The sequence below is a fragment of the Astatotilapia calliptera genome, chromosome 7 (assembly GCF_900246225.1).
Source record: "Astatotilapia calliptera chromosome 7, fAstCal1.2, whole genome shotgun sequence".
Lineage (NCBI taxonomy): Eukaryota > Metazoa > Chordata > Actinopteri > Cichliformes > Cichlidae > Astatotilapia > Astatotilapia calliptera.
Window position 1 is genome coordinate 49,886,570 of NC_039308.1, and position 20,207 is coordinate 49,906,776.

Consider the following 20,207-nt stretch of genomic DNA (forward strand, 5'->3'; position numbering starts at 1 on the left):
GTGTCTCTGTGTTATACTTTTTAAAGTTCTTTTGTGGGATAAAGAAAATACAACATTTACACAAGTAAGAAAAATGACTCATGTTTATTAAAGGATGCATGTTTACACAGTTCTAGAAAATTAGGACAAATTAAGTGCAAAGCTGTACGGGTAGTGGCAACTTCAGCCTTTTACAAAAAGACAGGAAAAAGGGAGAAAATGCCATCCTTGCTATATTACAGAAATTTATTTTCTACAACTTCATAACCCACATTTTTACTGACTGTGCATTACTTACAAGAGAATATGTCAAGACTATGCAGCACAGCTGTAATGAGCGTAATGGGCTGCATCAGCCTCTATACACTAAGATTTCTTTTTGTGACTGGGTAGAAGCATTTAGAGCAAATCTCACCAATTAAGCCACTGCTCAGCAAAAGCACAGGCACCCGCTTATATGTGAATCATCAAACCCCAAACTACTCACTGTTGGCCACTGCACTAAGCACAATTTTAGTAAAGGTGTAATTAAAGTGCCTCTGCCGTCCCCTGAGAAAGGAGGATATTGGATAAACTGCTTTATCTATGCCGCATCAAACAGCCTGCCAGTTTGGAGTTTCCAATCAGGCCACAAAGTTAGTCGACGTTTAGGGAAATGTGCTTGGTTTCCTGGAACAGAGTCGGTGTTTACGTGTGTATTCTTCTGGCTACAAGCGGCACCACGAGTTCATGAGTCAACTCTGGGAACTCAGCCATTAAAAGAAAAAGGGGGAAAAAAAAAAAAAAAGCTATTCTGACAAATTGCCCAGATAGCAGTTGTTCCCTTGGAAGTGCGAGACTCACTCTTCTAATGCTCTGGTGAGCTTGAATGTGCTTCTGACTACTGCACATTTCTGACAGGTGATCTGTAATCCTCATTACCAGTTTACTGCCTGAATCAATACATGCCATAAACATCCACACCAACTAATCAATTATCTCTCTCCCAGTGAATCCAAACATGCACTTCTTCATTTGGTTGGTATATTTAACCCAATTAACATTTTTGTTTGGTGCAGCCCACTTTTATTTAGATGGGTTTAAATTATGAGAGAATCTCATGATTATGAGATAGCGGGGGCGGGGTATAGATCCTGGAAGCTGGGAAGCTCTAATCTGCCTTTGGTCCTATTTACACGTTGCCTGGGTTAGTAAGTGTCATAAGCCATCTTAAACATGTACTTGATTGGACACTAGTTTGTATATAATGTTCTTAACAGACTTTTTATATCTTCCTCTTCTCGAATGTATCCATGACATAAATATTAAAATGCTGCCTGCTGTAAGAAGTTGAGTATTTACGCCTGACATCAGTGTGGAACGTCGCCAGCTCGAGTTTAAAATGTTCAATTTAGAGATTTCTGACCTGAATGAAAGGAAGCATTAGTCTGTCAATTACCATCTGCTACATGGGTGTTGATTTTTGTATACAAACAAGATCTACCTTGTCGGTTAAGTAAACCAGGATGGTCTTTTTTTAAACTTCCTCTAAGAAAACAAAAAGAAATTCTCTTTGCAAATCAAACTTGTAATTCCGATGCGTAGGGTGATGAGCAGTCGAACAATTTTTGTTAGTGCAGCTCCAAGTTCTAAATAAAATGTGTGACATGTTTCTGCTTCTGGCACGGCGATTCTGGCACAAACTGACTGCACTGGTCACCACGCTGCAACTTTCAAGTTCTACTTCCAGCCAGTTTCTTTTCACCTTTGCCTTTTCTAAACACGGTCACACACTGACACTGCATAGGCTGCCGCTGTCCATCAAGATTTGTGTCGCAGCTCAAACGGACTGAAAATGAACAAAACTGCGGCGGCATCCAGAGGGGGCGATGAATTTCACAGGTTGCGTTACCATTAGTTGTTCTGCTCTGATTAGCATTCATATGTAAAGAAGAGCAAATTGCTTTCCCCCCCACACACAAGTGCACTGTGGACTGTGACAGTTGAGTTGATTCTCTTTTAGCGTTACGGCTCAGTGCTCATAGTATAAGCTTTAATCTTCTGCAGAGGGAACTAGATTGAATGCCATTATTTAATCATGCACTGCAATAGATCCTAGCATATTGACTCTGGTTAAACATACATAGACAGATCATATTTACACGGGCTTTTGGGGAAACGAGCGTGAAGTCGTTTCTGGGCCGTTTCCCGCTGACATACAAATCATCTTAGAACTTGTTTACATAGGTAGCCGAGGAAAATGTCGAGCATAAAAGTAATTCAGTTTAGTGGGAAGGCTTAAGATAGCCAGGGTGCCAAGTCTAACTTCACAGTGGCAAGAGAGCCGAGAAGAAAATGTTTTGCCAAGTGTGTACCCTGCTTTGAGACACACATTACGAGGCTAAAAGGATAAAAATATTAAACTAGGCAAGAGTGGCTGCTCTAAGGATAAAAGGAGCTGATGTCATTTCAACTATCCTACACTATCATAAAAGTCTCCAATCCTATCAATTATTACATTCTGTGGTAATTTGATGGTGTTACACAAACACAAACCTCAAAGTGCAGTAACGTTTTCTTTCATAAATAATCAAGGAATGAATGCCAAAGTATTTGCGTAAGAGCCTCACATACGTGTTAACAAGCAAAGTAAGGTAAAGGGATTAAATTCTCCAAACACAAAAAACCACTTCAAACTATGTAAACCTAAAAATAAATGTAAACCTAAACTGAAAGAAAATGAGTCACCACTCTGTTAAATGGCTCGGGATTTTAGGAGACGATGAAAACGCATCCAGTATCTATGTGGTGTCCCTTTTGATGTGCGCACCACCTACAGTGGTGCAAAGACAAACTCCACATGCAAAGACTCATGTTGCAGTCTGAGCACGGGCGAAAATAAGTTCTTTTTTCAATTTTTCTTTTTAATGTATGTGTGTGTGTGTGTGTGTGTGTGTGTGTGTGTGTGTGTGTGTGTGTGTGTGGTCAAACCCATGTCAACATCTTAAGATTTTAGCACAGCAAAAGAGAGAGAGAGAGATGTAGTTACTGAGGGTTGGTGGATGTGGCCTATCTAATATTGATGTCACAGTACCAGAGTTAGGGCTGGGCATCAGAATGAAACCTCTGGGGCAAAAGCAGAACTGTGGCCCTGGTTTTGACTGGCTCATCTTTTTTGGGGGTGGTTAGGTGGGAGAATAATCTAACCGGAACTAGGCTTCAGACTCCAGATCTTCTTGTCCTGCTCCTTCGGTCGTGTCACCCGTCTCAGGCTCAAGCAGCAGGAACTTGCCATCATTAGTTAGAGGCATGTTCTTCATTAGCTGGGCCAGAGCTTCCGGGTCCTTAAAAATGTTAAACAGATTTGCTGAGGAACAATATCCTTAATTTATTTTATACCATTTTTTCCCCAACTTTCATCAGCTTTGTTGGCTACAGTTACTCAGGATCATGGTTTGATGTTTGATAGCAAGAAAAAAATAATCTTAATCAAAACATATATTGGTTGTTTTTAAAGCTCAAAGCAAAAAGATCTAAAGTTTTACATTTTTTAAGACGTTACCTTCTTAGCTTCTGTAATCTCCTTTGCCAGGTTTATGGTGTAACATATCTGTGAATAGACAATCACATATAGTGTGTTGATATTATATTACATTTAACATGTTCTTCTACTTGAAACCGAGTTGTTGGTTCTGGGTTGTGAACCTTTTCGCCCTCCGTGTTGCTCTCAAAGACGAAGGCGCTAAACGATGGTTCTCCCTCCTCGTCTCCATTGCTCCAGTCTCTGCTTTCAACCACAAATCCCATCAGCCTCCCATTCTCCTGGTGGGCTGCGAATTGACACACTTCTCCAAGCTGGAACTGAGAATAAATAAAATAAAAACTGAGAAGTGTCTTTTAAAGAAGTTCAAATACAGAAAACCTGACAGGGCTCAATAAAAGAGCAGCTGTGATACCTGTTGTGATACTTACACTTAGTCTTGTAACTTGAGTCTGTGGGTCTATCAACCTGTTCAGGAAAACAAAACAAACCACAAAAACACTGAAGTCATACTCAGGATTTCTATTCTGAGAGTGTTAAAAAAAAGAAACCGTGGGTTACGTAGCAATTCAACATCACAAAGTTTGTTCTATGCTGCCAATATTCATGCTTCACAGGGTTCCTGCTTCAAGCTTCTTTTTGTCGTTTACCTCAGGCAATGACCTACGGCAACTTGCCAACTTTAAGATTGTGTTCCTGTGGCATCTTGACATTCTTTTGTTTGTTTGTTATTTTTTCAATGGCTCTCACTTAACTTCAATACATTTAAAGTTATGTAAATGACTTGTGCTGCCTTGGTGCTACAGACAACTTGGATTTGCGTACACAAGATGAACGAACTTCAAGTTCTCCATAAGTGCTTTGCATGGCGTGCTTGGCTACAGGAAACAGACGTAGCTGTGATCAAGGTCCAAACCAGACTATGTCACTCAGGCTTTAATGCAGTAAATGTAAATATAAAAAACACTGACAACCGCCAGCGTCTCAGCTTAGCCTCAGCCTCCCAGTAGATGCACAGACCTAGGTCGCATCTTTCTGTTTTATGTGTTTACAAGATTTTCAGAAAACCTGACCTGCGATTTGAAATGGATTTTTACTATCAACTTGACAATCCTACATCGTTGCGCTCTTGACTTTTCGTGTTCACAAAATTGGGTGTCCACACTGCCCGTCTGGCTGCCCACACAGCAGATTAACAACAATACATTGTCAACCTTTTGCAGCTGAGGTGTAATAAAAACTAAAATTAAAGTATTATTTTATTTTATAAAATAAAAATGAAACTATTGGAAGAATCAAGGTAACCATGAGTTGAAAGAAAAACACTATGAATATTTTTTTTGACCTTTTTGCACATGTACCTGCACCACTGAAAAGAACTTTGTTTCTATATCAACGAGATATTTCCAAGTGCCTCAAAACAAGTCCCCATATCTGTCTCCAGCAGGTTCATATTGATGTAAAACTTATTAAAATTGTGCTGAAAGTCTACCTGAGGCTACTGCTGGTGACCATGAGGTGGGCCTCTGTGGTCCTGAAGATGTTGTGAATGGCTCGGGCAGCCAGCACCTGCCTCATGGCCTCGTAGATCACTTCCTGATTGTCGCCGCAGCGAACCGCCATGGAGCCCAGGAAGCGCACAGCGAATACCTGCTGAAGCAGGGAGTCTGCAGAGACAGAAACATCATGCGCAAGCTAAATATGTCAGCAGAATAAAAGCACAAGGACAGTGAACAAAGAAGTTGACCGATGACAACCACACACTGAGGTTAAGGTGAACTTAAAAAGTACTTAAAAGAGAGTGGACTATTAAAGTGCACTTAGAACAGGAAATTGTTACCATCAGTATCTGTCGAACAGTCGTCTTCTGTTTCTCCAAATGGGTTTGTGCGTCTGTCGGGATGGGAGCAAACACCAGCAAGAAAAAAACAATTAAAGCACTGCGCTACACAATTACGAAGCTATTTGCTTCCTGGAAATGACGTGAGAACCACAATGAGACCAACATTTAAGAAATTAGTGTCATCGCCCACCAGTAACTCGCCCGTCTTTTGCAAAAACACAAACAAGCACCCACACAAACTTCCTGTCTCAGCTGGGCTCTCACCTCCCCCCAGTTCTGTTCTGGTCCTGAAATTCGGACGCAGGCAGCATGATGTCAAACTGAATGGGTGTCCCCGGGGCTATTAGGTCCTCTGGTTCTGGGGCAACTCCTGTTTTCTGAGAACCACTGCTGGTAGTATGAACACCTCCTGGCTTAGCTCTGCAGAAATTAGACAAAATAAAGATGAGTTCTAATGAATAAACCAAGAACACACCCACCCACCCCCACCAATAAAGGATAAGACAGATTGGAAAAATGTGAACCTAATACTTCAGTCAGCAGCAGCCGTGAAATGATTCATGGAGTGTCAGTGAGGGGGCAAAAATCTACAATCCTCAAGAGAGGATTTCACACTGAAAATCCTAACAATGAAAGATAACTACTTAAGGCAGACTTCAAAGTGTATTTCTGGTCTTCCACCAATTCTTAAACTTGCTTTAAAAACATGAACAGAAGGAAAGATTACAGCAAACAAAACCCACCCTCTTCCGTTTAAAAGAAAACACAAAGCTTAATCTGAGGGAAAGAACCCTGTTCAACAAAGGGTATTTACAGGGATGCATAAGATGTTTGGCTTTGGCCACATTTCCAAAGCTCAGTGGCACTTTTTTTATTTTTTAACGTTACCCGACTTCATTTGCAGGAGCTTTTGTAGCACAGAACTAAGAAAACTGCATGTTTGTTTGTTTGTTTGTCCTTTCACCATGACACGAAACATTACATTACAAGCTTTGGATTGTTATGCAGTACTGAATGTAGGATTCTGAACACACTCTCACATAAGCTACATGCCTGACCTGTCGGGGTTGGGTGAGCCGTCTTGTCTCTTCTCAAAGCTGGTGATGGGAGTCACTGCCTGGATGGCGGTTTGGTTCAGTCGGATAGCCACAGCCTAATATCAAAGAAATCAGGGACTTTTCAGTATCTCACATACTCGTAGTTTGAGTCATTTAGGGAATATAAATGATCCTAAAAACAAGTACTTTCCAAGTACTTGTTTCATTGTCTTCAGTGTATTTTCTCAACCTCATGTTTGCTCTGTGTACCATAAGCAGTTTATTTAGTGGCATCCCTAAAAAACAGCAGATGGTTTCCTGGTTTCTATTTGTTGTTTAGTTCATATATAATTACGTATAGGATTTGAGGGATGTAATTATTTACAGTAATGTGGAATGCTAACTGGAAAAAGAAACCAATCACTGAATAATAATTAGAAATCCTGCTTTAGTAAATCTGAAAAGAAAACCTGACCAAATTCTGTCGAGAATGTTTTACGTAAATGATATACTGGAGAGCAGGTTTATTCACTGTACTAAGAGGTTTCACTCTAATTAAGAAAAATCCACCAAACAATTAACAAAAGTCACATCACTGACGAGACAAATGAGGGTGAGGTCACGCAGCTCTCCACGAACACTTGAGTTGGGAGAGAGAACGGAGGCAAATTGCACAACTTTAACAATTAGATAAACAAGAGAAGCTGCGTCGAAAATCATTCTCCATCTGCTGCCTGGCGCGCTAAACTTCATTACCGGCTCTTCTGGTAATTCTATCCAGCCCACTCAAAAATTCTCAAACTCGGAAAAAACAAACAAACAAAAAACCTCACTCAGTCCAACAGCTATTCACTAGAAATCCTGAAATCTTGCTCTTGAGGTGATAAAACCATAATTTCCAGGTCTATAACAGCGCACCTGTTAACGGTGTCTGAAATCTATGTGAAACCCCCCAAACGATTACCACGGATGAAAAGTAAGCGCATAAGAGTGAGGGCAGTTTTGGATGCAGTTATTTCATTATTAGAGAATGTGAAGAATAAACATCTGCAAAGCAAATATACAAGATTCTGGGACTGAATACCTCTCAAGGCAAAGACAACTGAGATACTGTGAGGGCGTGACAGAGTAAAGGTTTGTTAATCTTTACTTGTTATGTTACTTAAATAGATTAAACATTCGCCAGTTAATGTGTTAACTGGATGTGTGTTAATGTCTTAAAATGTTATCCTTAAATGACTGGTTAATCGTCTTTTATCTTATTTTTATTTTTTTAAATTTAAACAGTGTGTATCTGTGCTGGTTAGTATGAAATTTTTACCTCTGGGTTGTCAGTCAGGTAGATCTGTCTGGAGATGTTGTTCACAGTGCAAATCCACTGAGAAAGAAACAGAAATTACTACATTAAGGCTTCATCTAGCTCAGGCACAGCGTGAAATCCCTTGACTGATACCAGCTGTGACAGGCCAGTCACTTGTGTCCGAGCACAAAACTTAATACGAAAACACACAAATGAGTCTTGACAGTCTCTCCATTGTTCTATGACAGATACTCGTAGCAGCGGATAGCTTCGTGAAGTGGATGTAAAACAAAAACGAAGGTCAAATGGAGCTGTTTGAGCTGCCCCTTCACTCACTTCTTCATACTCTTTTTTGCTCTCGGCTTGTAGAATCATTGACCTGCAGAGACACAGTGTTTATGTATTATTCTCACTGCTGAGCATGGAGAAACTAAAAGAAAAAAAAGTACATACGTTTTTCCTGAAGGGGAAGTTATCTGAAAACAGTAACGTCTGTCCTCACAATCCACCGCCATGACAGAGCTGTTATCCAGGTCCAGCACCATGCCTCCTGCTACAGCCCCCCGCGGCTGGCACATGAGATTCCCTCCCTGGGTGAAGAAATACAGACGATCCCAGGCTGTGGTCACTAGGCCTGTTTTACTGGGGAAGAAAAAGAAGAAACAGCGTTTGAATCAAAGCCATAAATGTAGATCCAGATCGTAAGTGTAAAGTAAGATAATGGATACTATTTGTATGCATGTATGCAATTAGCTTCGAGGTGATTTGAACAACAAAGTGGACGATTTTTATTTTTTCTTTACAGCAGGTCTCTCCATCTGGTAATTTCTCAAAGGTCATAATGACCCAGTGACCTCTGAGATTAGTCTCTTAATCTGCGCCTCAGAGGGATCTCCTAGTCTTTTTAGTGACCTTACATTCTAGAAGTAAAATTAGTGTGTCAGACTTATCTGTATGAAAGAGCAAACACAGCTCGTTATTAAACAGCCTTCACAAATCAATGATATATGTCAACATATAGGCCCCAGAGGACCTCTATCCCATCTGTACAAAGACAAAGGCAAGACATGATTCAGTGCAACAACTCCCAGTGGTTGTATGGCTACAGTAATATTTGCCACAGGACAAATTTATATGAGCCGCTTTAAAAACACATATAGATGAACTAGTCCTGTAAAAATGTCTCCTGGAAAATATATTCAACACTGAAACTAGTCTGCAATTCATAATGCTATTATAACTGAGATGCACGTGCAGCGGTAGGTTAACTTTATCCATTCATCCCCTATTTATTCCATATTTTATTCCAACATCTTGCACCACCGCATATATAAATATAAATATGCTATACGTGTAGTTGTTGTCTGTATCGCCTGTTGTCTACTCTGAAAGAAATAAACAGATGTTACGCTTGTAGCAGCAGATCTATAGATGTTTACAGACAAGTTTCCCACTTACAAACAATGGAGGATGTGTATTCAGCAGCCAGACAGAAGCCTTGCACGAGCTCATATTATACAGCACAAACAGTGGGCCCTCAAAACACACCCGATGATTAGAATCACTGCTCAAAAGCCATCATGATGGATAGTGATTTTGCATACCTTTGGAAAACTAGAAAACATGACAGATTTCTGATTTAAAAAAAGACACTGTGTGCTCATCTATTAGCTGGTGCTATTTCCTGCATTGAAACATTAGTAATATTTAATAACCAGATATATGAGCACACAAACAGGGCACCTACTACTTAATTCCTGGCATTACTTGAGCTAAGATCTGACAGGCGGGTAACCTTCTCTGAATAATAAAGATTCACCTTGTTTTAATTTTTAATCCATGCAGCTTAAAGCTGTTGATAAAGCTTTAATTATGAGTCGCTTACAGCCCACCTGAGCTCACATTTTAATAATGACTCGTAAAACACATTTATGCAAAGCTCACAGAAAGATAACATCTCCTACATGATAGACACTTAAATACTTCATCCATTCATTTTATGGAATATTGCTGTGGTAATACAAACAGGATAATGTTCATTACTGATTATTATTATATATTCATGAATGCTGTTACCTGAAAGTTTCACAGAACTCAATTTTCCTGTCATTTTGGTATTTTTTTCTTTTTACTGTTTACATTTTTTGTTTTTAATAGGCAGAAATCTTCTTATCCATCTCCAAAAAAAGCACTTAAAAGCAATAACTGATTAGAACAAAACTGCACGTATCTGCTGTGGTCTGCTATATTCCTTAGAGTTCGGGTAATTGTACAGAGGTCATCTTTTTAGCTTGCACTTAATGTCTCGTCTTCGGTAATGTGAAGAATTTTTATTGAGAATCTAAAACACGAACTGCACATCCATTGTTGAAACCATGATTAACTATTTTAATAACATTTTCACACCAACAATTTTCCCCCGCTCATCATTTGATTCCACAAGTAGATCCTGAGTTGTCTTCTTTTTTTTTATTTTTGGGTTGTTTTATTTTGGCTCTAAATTTGTTTTGGCTATTAATGTTGTATATGCAATTATAACGAAGCTAGGATGTAACTCAACTCTGAGTCACCCCATTTCTGATCTATACATGCGTGACTCATTTCAACTGCGCATCTGTAAACCTTCAATTTTGTACGCTCTGTTCAACAAATATTCCCAAATAAATGTCCTTTGATAAATACTTAAGTGTATGGCTCGTTTTGCCCTGGGTGACTCAGACCCTTAATACTGAGAAACCATTTGAAACAGAAAATGTTTTCTGGCCTCAGCTCTATTTGACAAGTGTTTGAGGCTGTTGGCAGTGTGTGTCATTAAACAGAATGGCATTCTGTGGAAACCTTTTCTCCGGTGTCACAGACATTTGTCAAAGACTTTGGATGTATATGAGGGAGAGACAGAGTTTGACAGCTTTGACATTTCACTAAATCACAATGCGAGCTACGCAGCAGTTTTATCCCTTGAAGCCATTAAGGAAGTTTCCTTTGCCATACATCTAGTCTAGTATAAGCTGACAACGCACACTGTCAACATGTTACCTGACATACCTTGTCTGCTGTGACAGACTTACTGTTTACTGTGTTTGGCTTATTTTTAAATGTATTTGCTGAGAGAGAGAGAGAAGCAAAAAAATCATTTCCTGGTTGTGTTTGGTAATTTAGGCATTCGAAATCTCCCGGAGCCACTGTGGATCAATGGCACCATCTACTGAACTGCATTTAATTTCCTGACAAAATTGGAAATGCCACTTCAGTTTGTTTCCTTTCATGGCATCCTTTAACATATTGACTTGGTAGTAAGTAGGAAGTGTCCTTAGATTTTCAGATAGGGCCATAATGAGTGTAATTAATCTTACTTCCGAATGTTGAGGTAGCCAGCCTTCTGGATAAGCGTGCGATTGACAGGCTCTGTGTCCTTATCTGGCATGTAGACAGTGTCTTCCACAGACAGAAGCTCCCTGTGGGACACTCGCATGGCCTCCGCCTCTGAGTCCAGCTGGGCCTGGATGCTGAGATGGAAAACCGAAATCAATCTAAACTCGCTCCAGAATTTTTTTTTCTCCCCCCCCCTACAGAGCATTTAAATACAAAGACATTAAAAAAAATCATTCAATACTATTATGTAGAGCAGCGGTCCCCAACCTTTTTTGCGCCACAGACCGGTTTGTGGCCGACAATATTTTCACGGACCGACCTTTAAGGTGTCGCGGATAAATACAACAAAATAAAACCAATACCGGTACCGAAAAAAAGAAGATTTATTCATAACACACGTGAAAAGACCCAGGAAAACCGAATTAATGAAAAAAAACGATAACAAAATAACACTAAAAGCCGATAAAAACCCTGAAAACCATACACTTCACACCCGAGTCTCACTCTCGCGGCCCGGTACCAAATGACTCACGGACAGGCCCGGGGGTTGGGGACCGCTGATGTAGAGCACACACACACACACACACACACACACACACACACACACACACACACACACACACAAAAAAAAAAAAAAAAAAAAAAAAAAAAAAAAATCATAGTAACATTATGTCTTTTTCCAGTCACACACAAGCATCAATACCCCATAATACTTGCTCCAAAGCCATATTTCATCACCTCACCACCCAAAACCAAAACAGTTGTGAATGGGATTGGACTTACCTTTGTGTCATGTTGGAAACAGAAGCGAGAAAACAGTCCATCTTCTTTGACACCAGCTCAAAGCCTTTCTTAAAGAAGCTGATCTGCAAAATCAAAGATAACACTGAGCCACTTTGTACCATACTGCACATGCATGTTGCAGCTCACATGCCCATAGATTGGGCATTTATTTAAAAGGATGAAATTGTACATCTCTTTAAAGCTAAATCTGGTCTAATGAGGAATCATTTCCCTCTTTTTTAAGCACTTAATTTGAATGCTGATATGATGACAGTGAGTACCTGTGCCTGAGTGTAGCCTAGCATTGGTTCAAGCATAGCTACTCTCTTGCGATACTGCAGGGCATTGAGGGCACAATAATACTGCAGTGAGGCCTGGTGCTGCTTTCTTCTGGTGTAAGCCACCTCCTTCACCAAGTCCGCCTTCAACTATTCAGACAGGAGAGGGACATGCAAATAAGCAGCACAGCAGCACAATCTTGTACATCCAAGAAAACACGTTGATATGTTCAGCATAGCAAAAAGAGTCTCATCTTTGCACCCATTATAATGCATACACTGTATTGTGGTTACAGTCATACTCCCACGAGGAGGCACGGCAGCAGAGGATTATTTAGTTTAATCCATTTGTACTTCAAATGCTTTTAAAAGACTCCCACTGCATTAATGAGAGCATTACAGTGTTGCGTGCTCGTTTTACAGCTTGTGATCAATGAGAAAGAGAAGCTAAGAAAGCACTTGGCAGTTACTCTACCTTCTCATTTTCCTTCTTCTTGGGCAATCGACTGTACTTGACCATAGCCGCCTCATGCTCTGCACAGAACAGAGGAAAGACCGTGAGCATCAGATAGTAACTATTTCCTGTCATTTTCTTTTCTCAGACTGGCAAAAGAATGTGCTTACCATCAGTTCCAATGGCAAATATTTCCTTCAGTGTGCTTATCTCTGCAAAATTGACAAATATTATTAGAGCTACATCTACAACAGGTATTTAAAAATGCATTATCACCTAGGTTTTGCTTATGTTTTTATGAGGAGGGCTTTTTAAAAAAATCCAAGTCTGTCAGAAGCTACCTGTGAGGTCTTTCTCTCGGAACTGGATCAAGGGGAAGACCATGCTGTCAGCCATCTGGTTAGCTAGCTCGGAGTGGAGTGCATTCAGCTGGACGATACAAAACAGATTACACATATGAGGCGCCGTGCAAGGACACAAACAGAAGATGAGCCTCCCCCAAACATCTTGAGGGATTTCGGTTTAATATTTACAGTAAAATTTCTTGCCAGCAAGCTGGAAAATTGCATTTTCAGTGAAATAGGGGCATTGTGGCAGACAATGCCTCCCCCTACATCATAATAAAGCCATACTGTGGAAGAGTACATTTCATAAAGAGAATAATAAAGCTTAGTGTTTACTCTGATACTGGAAACAGGGCTGCATATCAGACAAATTCAGCTATTATTCCCTGTGGTTATCAACAAGCCACATGACGATTTAGCAAGTTCTAAAGTTCACAAGATTAGGTGCAGTTTAAGCCTAATCTCAGTGTGAAATTTGTTTCCTGTGCATGACAAGGTAAAAGGTCAAGCAAACAATCAACGTGTGTCCTCTGAGCATATGGGTGTGTGTCATGAGTGCTGACTGGGCAAGGCTTGTGGACCCCCATGGCTGACAGTGACAGGCCCATCTGTTTTGTCTATATACGTGAGCCGGCACACCACTCCATCATCTACTCATCCATCCACCCGCCCACTGCTGTTTCCCTGTATTCCTCCATCCAGTGAGATACACTGATCAATCAGTTCCGGTCGCACAGTCTTAAAAGTCCTCTGCCCTTTTCATTGAGCTCATTTTCTCTGCCATGCTAGGGGAACGCAGGTGCAATACCCTTTGTAACATGATAAAAAAGCAACTACAGACTCCGGGATAGTTCATCATCTCACTCTTTTGCTGTGCACGCACACACCCCGCGTAAAAATACTCATAGAGCAAGAAAACTGCAAGCACGGGCCTTACCTCCCCTACAGTTTTGGCGAAGTTTTGCAGCGTGGTGATTACCTCCTCATCACCTCTTCCAAGGGCAAAATTCTAGACAGAAAAAAAAGAAAGAGCAGTGAGTTTAGACCATGAAACTGTGAAATTTGCCATAGATTTATTTAATGTGTAGGAAATGGAATGGGCTGGCATTTATATTGCACTTTTCTGCTCCTATAGAGCACTCAAAGTGCTTTAGACCACAAGCCACATTTAACCAAACATTAAAACACTCTAAGCACTTTAGCTACCTTACATCGAATCGCCAATTCACCTAACACATATGTCTTTTGATTTTGAGAGAAAGCCTTAGCCTTGAAGACACAAGGAGAACATGCAGACTGCGCTTAGAAAGACCCCAGCTGGGGTTCAAACCCAGAATCTTCTCGCTGTGAGACACATTTTAAATAACCGCCCTGTTCTGCCAGGATTTCTGGCACATCCCTTTCATTAAACAAGGCCAAAGATATCTGTGTAGGTTCTCGGTCATCAGGGTCATGGTAGAAAACACAGACAAGGTCAAAGATGGTAATAAAGCCAGTAGTTAATGTCAAGATGCTGAGTTTTAATCATAAGAGTGCTAAGAAAGTTCTGCAGTTACAGATCACTGCTGTTTTTGTTTTTTTAAAGTGTTCACATTCACCCTGCAATCCAGAACAAAGTCTACCAACAAAGGTCAACTATCCACATATGTTTCTCTAAATGAATTAACAGATTTGTGGGTTCTTTTTGCTGCACACAGGAGGAAGGACACATGCAAACTCACAGACAGAAAGTTCATTTCAAAATGATAAAAAAGTCTCTATAGCCCACATGGATACTACTCATAACACAGACTGCTGTCTTTTTTGTGGAATCACACGATTAAGTAAGCATATGAACCCTACTTACTTTCTTTTCGTATTCCAAAAGTTGCTTTGAGAGCTGCTCTGTGGCCAGTCCCATCTCACTCTGTGGTGGAACGAAAGAAGGAAAATAAATACATGTTAAAAAGGACTGATTACTCCTTCAAGCTCAAACATCATGCATTTTTTTTCACCTACTGAGAACATTTTTAAAAAAAAAACAACGTTTTTTGGGTGCAATGTGATTCAATATCTGTTGAAAAGCTGGCAAAAACACCAGAGGGCACCTTCAATAATGAGATACCTCAGAGAACCAGGGTTACATTAATAACACAGCGTTTAAACCACAATGTAAATATAGGTCAAAAACAAACTTGTACATCAAATGTTTTCTGCTCCATTTCTACAGGAGACAAATTTTCTGTGTGGGGTTGAGAGTATGGTCTTGCAGTTTGGTATGTTTCTCATCAAAAACAGTAGCTCAAATGGCATCCTAAATCAAATCAAACACAACACTCTGCTGCTGTTCAGTGATGCAAAACCCCAGAATCAGCAAGTTAAATTAGAACTCATGTTCATCTACAAACATAAGGGGGGGGGGGGGGGGAATCCTCCTATTATGTGTTTGAACATGTGGCTCTGTTCCAAACAGCAAATGGAAAGGAGTGCAAGCATGCGCCTGACAGTAATTTGTTTTGGTACCTGTGCTCCGAACACCCGCTGCATTGATTGTAGCAGCTGGTTGGTGTAGTCTGTAAGCATTCCCACATCTTCCTCAAACACACTGAGCAAAGAGCGAGTCTGTGGGTACGGGGAAAAAACAAAAACATTACAGACTCTTCTGATGACTATAATGGCATGAATAGCTGAACACGAAGTGAAAAACCTTATCCAACAATTATCCCACTAACTTACAGAACTTAAATATTCTGATAACTGATCTCAGTTACTTCACAAGGTGAAAAATATCACTGTGGCTTTTTTGTTGTGGTGGATTTGCATGAAAGCCCATATGAAAGCCCAGCATCCTGGAATATTGTAATGGAAACTTTTAAAACTGTTTTCTGACCAATGAGAAAAAAAAAGAAGAAAAATAAACTTTGAAGAACAGATATACTGTAAATAAACAAGTACTTCCGATGATAAATACTGGTCTTAACCTTAAGTCAGATAAAAATCTACACAAGTCACTGAGCTCAAGAAATGTGGGTAGCCGGATTATACTCAAGCAAAACTTAACTTAAAAACTTAAAACTAGTTAAACTAAAAGGCATACGTGTTTTACTGCAGGGTGGATATGCAAACAGACAAAATCCTGTCTGGTGAAGTGTTTTCCATAAACAGGTGCAGCAAGGTAGGGCAGTTCAAGCAGAACGGAACACACCCAGAGAGTGAAGTCTGTTTATAGTTCACTCAAACCGACTTATCCAATAAAAGGACCATGATTCATTTCACACCAACAAGACATCATGACGTTTGGCTGTATGTGTGTTACTGTACAAAGATGCCAGGTCCATTTCTTGTTTTGAGGAAGCAAACCACTAAGCAGACGGTGACCCTCCAGCGTGGGCTACACTTAAGCAGAACCTCCGAAGAGGTCAGCCCTCTTTAGGAGAGAGTGATGCAACAGACTACAGAAAACAGGATGCATTAGCTGTAGCAAGGACGGAATTCATCACCCACGGTCATGCATGAAAATGAATGCCGAACTTGGTGAATAACTTGTACACAGTGTAAGCGTTTTGTACCCTGTAAAAATTTGGCATCTTATTTTTGCAGTAACACTGCCCTGTTTGCAGACTGTTGACTGATTCCAGGGGAGTCCGATAATGGAAACCCCTCCCACATCCTGGGAATCAGGCCCAGAAGGGCTACAGAACAGAATTTAGATCAAAATAACTTGACGGCATTAGAAAATAAAACGATTGCAGGACACCGAGTCTGGTGGAGCTTTATGGCTGTGACTGACACAGGTCTAGATGTACAGCAGATAAATCATCTCTGGCAGAGAGATGGAATCCCTAAGAAGGGCGGTAGCTTTGTAAATACAACAGAGACACAAAAAACAGATAACCGTGACATGCTGTAGTAATGACTGGAAAGTGCAGCTACTGCTCACAGGGGGATTACAATTCTTGTAACAATGTGTCAATTGAGAACTGTCATCGACCAGTGGAAACAGACTACAACGGGTACTGGATACTGTCTGGGCTAAGCTAACTTCGGCGCTCGTAACGCCTTTAATGAGACAGCTGGGTACGCAAACATGAGAAAAGAGACGCAGGCCTACCTGAGGACTGTCCTGTAAAGCGTCCTCCAGGAGCAGTTTGTGATGTACGGCCGGCATCTTGTTAGCTGTGCAGGAGAAGGGAACGAGGGCTTGAATTATTTAGAGTACGGACTCAATTTCCCAGAAACTACTGCGCGAAAGAGAAGCCGTATGCAATTGGTAGCAGGCCCAGTCATGATGTCATCTAACAGCCGGTGACCAGTAAGAGTAAACATTCTCAAACTCTGAAGTTGTTTAAAGACATATAGAGATATATACATGTATATCTATATATATCTATATATATAGTTCAGTGTTTAAGTTGATTTTGTCCTCTGAATTATTTACGGCAAAGAGTCGGCAATAATGGCCATGTATCCTAGGAGATTTTAATGTCAACAGTGACCCCGTGTGGTCACATAAAGAATTGCAGCATTGATTTTTCAAATTTTTCAAATTTAATTAAAGGAAAAACACAAAGTTTCTTCGTGAGGTGACGGAATGTAGTGCTGTGGAGTACTACACTTTTTAGATGCAATATCAAGTAAATAAAGGGCCACTACTGCCGATACCAATATTGACAGCCACGATTTAAAGCTATAAAGCTTACGGAGTGGAGAACAGTGTCATGTTGTATGAGATAAAGCCTCCTCAATTGACAAATTCTGAACACATTTTAATGAGTTTAATAAAACAAACACACATTTCAGTTTTTCATGTATTTTGAAATTTGGTTTTTCAGAATTCTAAATGTTCCTCTATTTACTGTTGTTTAAATGTGCTATAGGCTATAAAAATTGATTTGACAGTCAACACAAAAGGGTTCAGACATTTTTCATAGTGGATATTTTTTTCATTTCCAAAAAAAAAAAAACAAAAAAAAAAAAAACCCCAAAGAAAAAACAAAACATAAATAATGTATCCCAATTCATTATGCTCGAACTTAGAGGATAGGAACAAAGTACTAATCTGATACCTATCCCATCCACCAACCTCTGGATGGATCATCATGTGCCAGTAGAAAAACATTAGTGCGCCACTGAATTCTACTGGAGTCCTGTTTAAGTGTTGGGAGAAGGCACTGTCTGATTTATTGGACCAATGTCTTCCATAGATGCTCAGCTGGGTATAGATAACATAACATTTCTATAAAATTTATACTCATCAATCCATTTAGTGGCACTATTACCCTGGAAAAGCTCACTCCACTCATGACAAAATAAAATGTTCCTTTACTTTGTGAAACAACAAAAAACAAGCACAAAACAAAAAGATTGATTGATATGAGGCAGCAGTTAGTATTTATTGAGAGATAAATGGATGTAGACCGATGGATGGTGATAAGTTGCACAAACCTTTTAAAATTACATTTTAGTCTGGTAAGTAATCAGGACCAGAAGCTCTTGTCTTGATTTGCATCAATCGCAACTGACAAATTGGCTGAGCATGTGATGTGCTGAGTTTCTGGCTCTCTAATTAAATCTCACTTACTGCAAAAGGCTATACAAAGTAAAACAAAAACAACTAAAACATATGTACTGTTTTGTCCTAACAGGTAGTTTGAGAAATAAACCTTTGCAAAGTTAAACCTTTATATAACTTTGATATAATGAATATGAGAGTACTCACTATTTTTTTTCTCTCTGTAAAAATCTGTATTAACATCAGCCCTAAAACTTAAAAACCTAAAACAAATCCAGCTATATTAGGCTGTGGCACAGTAAGAAGACAGCATGTAATATGCACTCATGTAGTATTTTACATTTTTTTCCAATGTGAATAACTGTCTTGTTGACTTGTTAGGATGGCCATGTCATGTTGTGTTGTGCCTCGATAATCTAGGCAAGCTGTGACAAGCACAGCCTCTTCATCAAGCTTCCAGGCAGCCTGAGTGGGAGATCATTCTTCGCTCCCCAGTGGACTTGCCTTGTTTAATTGGTGTAGTTGTGGCTGTAAATCAGACATAGCTTTTCAGCTCTAACTTTGATAATGAACTATGCTTGAAGTCTGGTAAAACAGCAATGGATAATGTCTGGATAGCCTCTTTTAAATGAAAGAGTGATTCAGCTAACCAAAGACCACCCTGAAAGGAGCAAGCTGCATTGCCACTGATTATCTGGCGTACAGTTAATAATTTTTGCTTTTCTAGGGCTAAAGTAAAGCCCACCTAGTCAAAACATACCTTAAAAGTCATACTAAGTCATTCTAATTTTAGCATGTTAGCCTTCTAACAATTCCTAAATAGTGCTAAGTACAAAGTGTAAATGCAAAATAGACTGAGAATATCTCAGTCTTGTTGATATAAAATAATTACACTCATGTTCATGAGGTAAATGTGATCACTATCCCTCTGTCAACCTCTCTCACAGATAATGCAGTTATAAACCTTGTCAAGGTGCCAAAGCAAAAGTCAGACGAGCACCAAAACTTTTAGAACTTCTTCTACGAACATAAAGGGGATGACAGACATCTTTTGAAATACTGACGCATTTTTATCCAGAAGATCTTCTGCTTTCAACTCGTACCTCTGCCCAGTAACCATATAATCCCACAGACTAGTCATATAGATCCTTTCATATACATTTAAAACAGCTGTTAAGAAAGCAGATTGCTTAGCTAACGCCTGGGTGTTAATATATATTGTGTCTCACTGATTGACACATATATTGTGTCTCAGTGTGATTTGGAAATGGCCGTTTATTCTTTTGTTTCTCACACCTCGATTAATGTAATTCATTATTGCTTTGCCTGAGGAAATTATTCCTGAATCGGTTCTCAATGTTACTACGAAACTACTCACCGGGTCCTCTATAAGGTCCATTGTGACGCCGATTTGATCTTCTTCATGCTGGTAAAATTTAGGGTTCAGTTTTGGTTATCACATTTAGAACGCTTCATAATCAGATGTCCTGGATTTGGATTTATTTATTTCTTCTACATCATCCACATGCAATTGCTAGGTCTCTGAGATCAGCTTGCTGGCTGCACCTAGATCTAAGTTAAAGACAAGAGGAGATTAGGACCCACCTGCCCGCAATCACCTTTAATTAGTTTAATCAGTTTATACTGTTTTAATTGTTATGTCTTATTTTGTGACTTTTGATCTTGAACACTGCAATATAACTAGACAATGCTTACTTATTTACATGGCCTAAGGTCAACCATCCATGATGATCTCTTGATCAGATTGTGTTGAGACCTTTTCTGACAGTTCACCCCCAGACGTTT

The 20,207-nt window shown here is 39.8% G+C and overlaps 1 protein-coding gene across 1 annotated transcript; it reads right to left on the minus strand.

The window, feature by feature from the left end:
* Window positions 1-65: 65 nt before the first annotated feature.
* On the minus strand, window positions 66-20,001 carry appl2 (adaptor protein, phosphotyrosine interaction, PH domain and leucine zipper containing 2). The gene is made up of 22 exons (XM_026175361.1): window positions 19,780-20,001; window positions 17,001-17,065; window positions 15,413-15,511; window positions 14,757-14,816; window positions 13,848-13,919; window positions 12,908-12,995; window positions 12,737-12,778; window positions 12,588-12,646; window positions 12,116-12,262; window positions 11,835-11,917; window positions 11,033-11,185; window positions 8,133-8,321; window positions 8,016-8,058; window positions 7,701-7,757; window positions 6,401-6,495; window positions 5,607-5,762; window positions 5,340-5,392; window positions 4,992-5,166; window positions 3,931-3,967; window positions 3,664-3,819; window positions 3,521-3,568; window positions 66-3,302 (listed from the first exon to the last, which is right to left on the minus strand). Exons 2-22 carry the CDS (start codon window positions 17,055-17,057, stop codon window positions 3,171-3,173), a joined length of 2,001 nt encoding a protein of 666 aa, XP_026031146.1. The 5' UTR covers window positions 17,058-17,065; window positions 19,780-20,001; the 3' UTR covers window positions 66-3,170.
* Window positions 20,002-20,207: the final 206 nt, after the last annotated feature.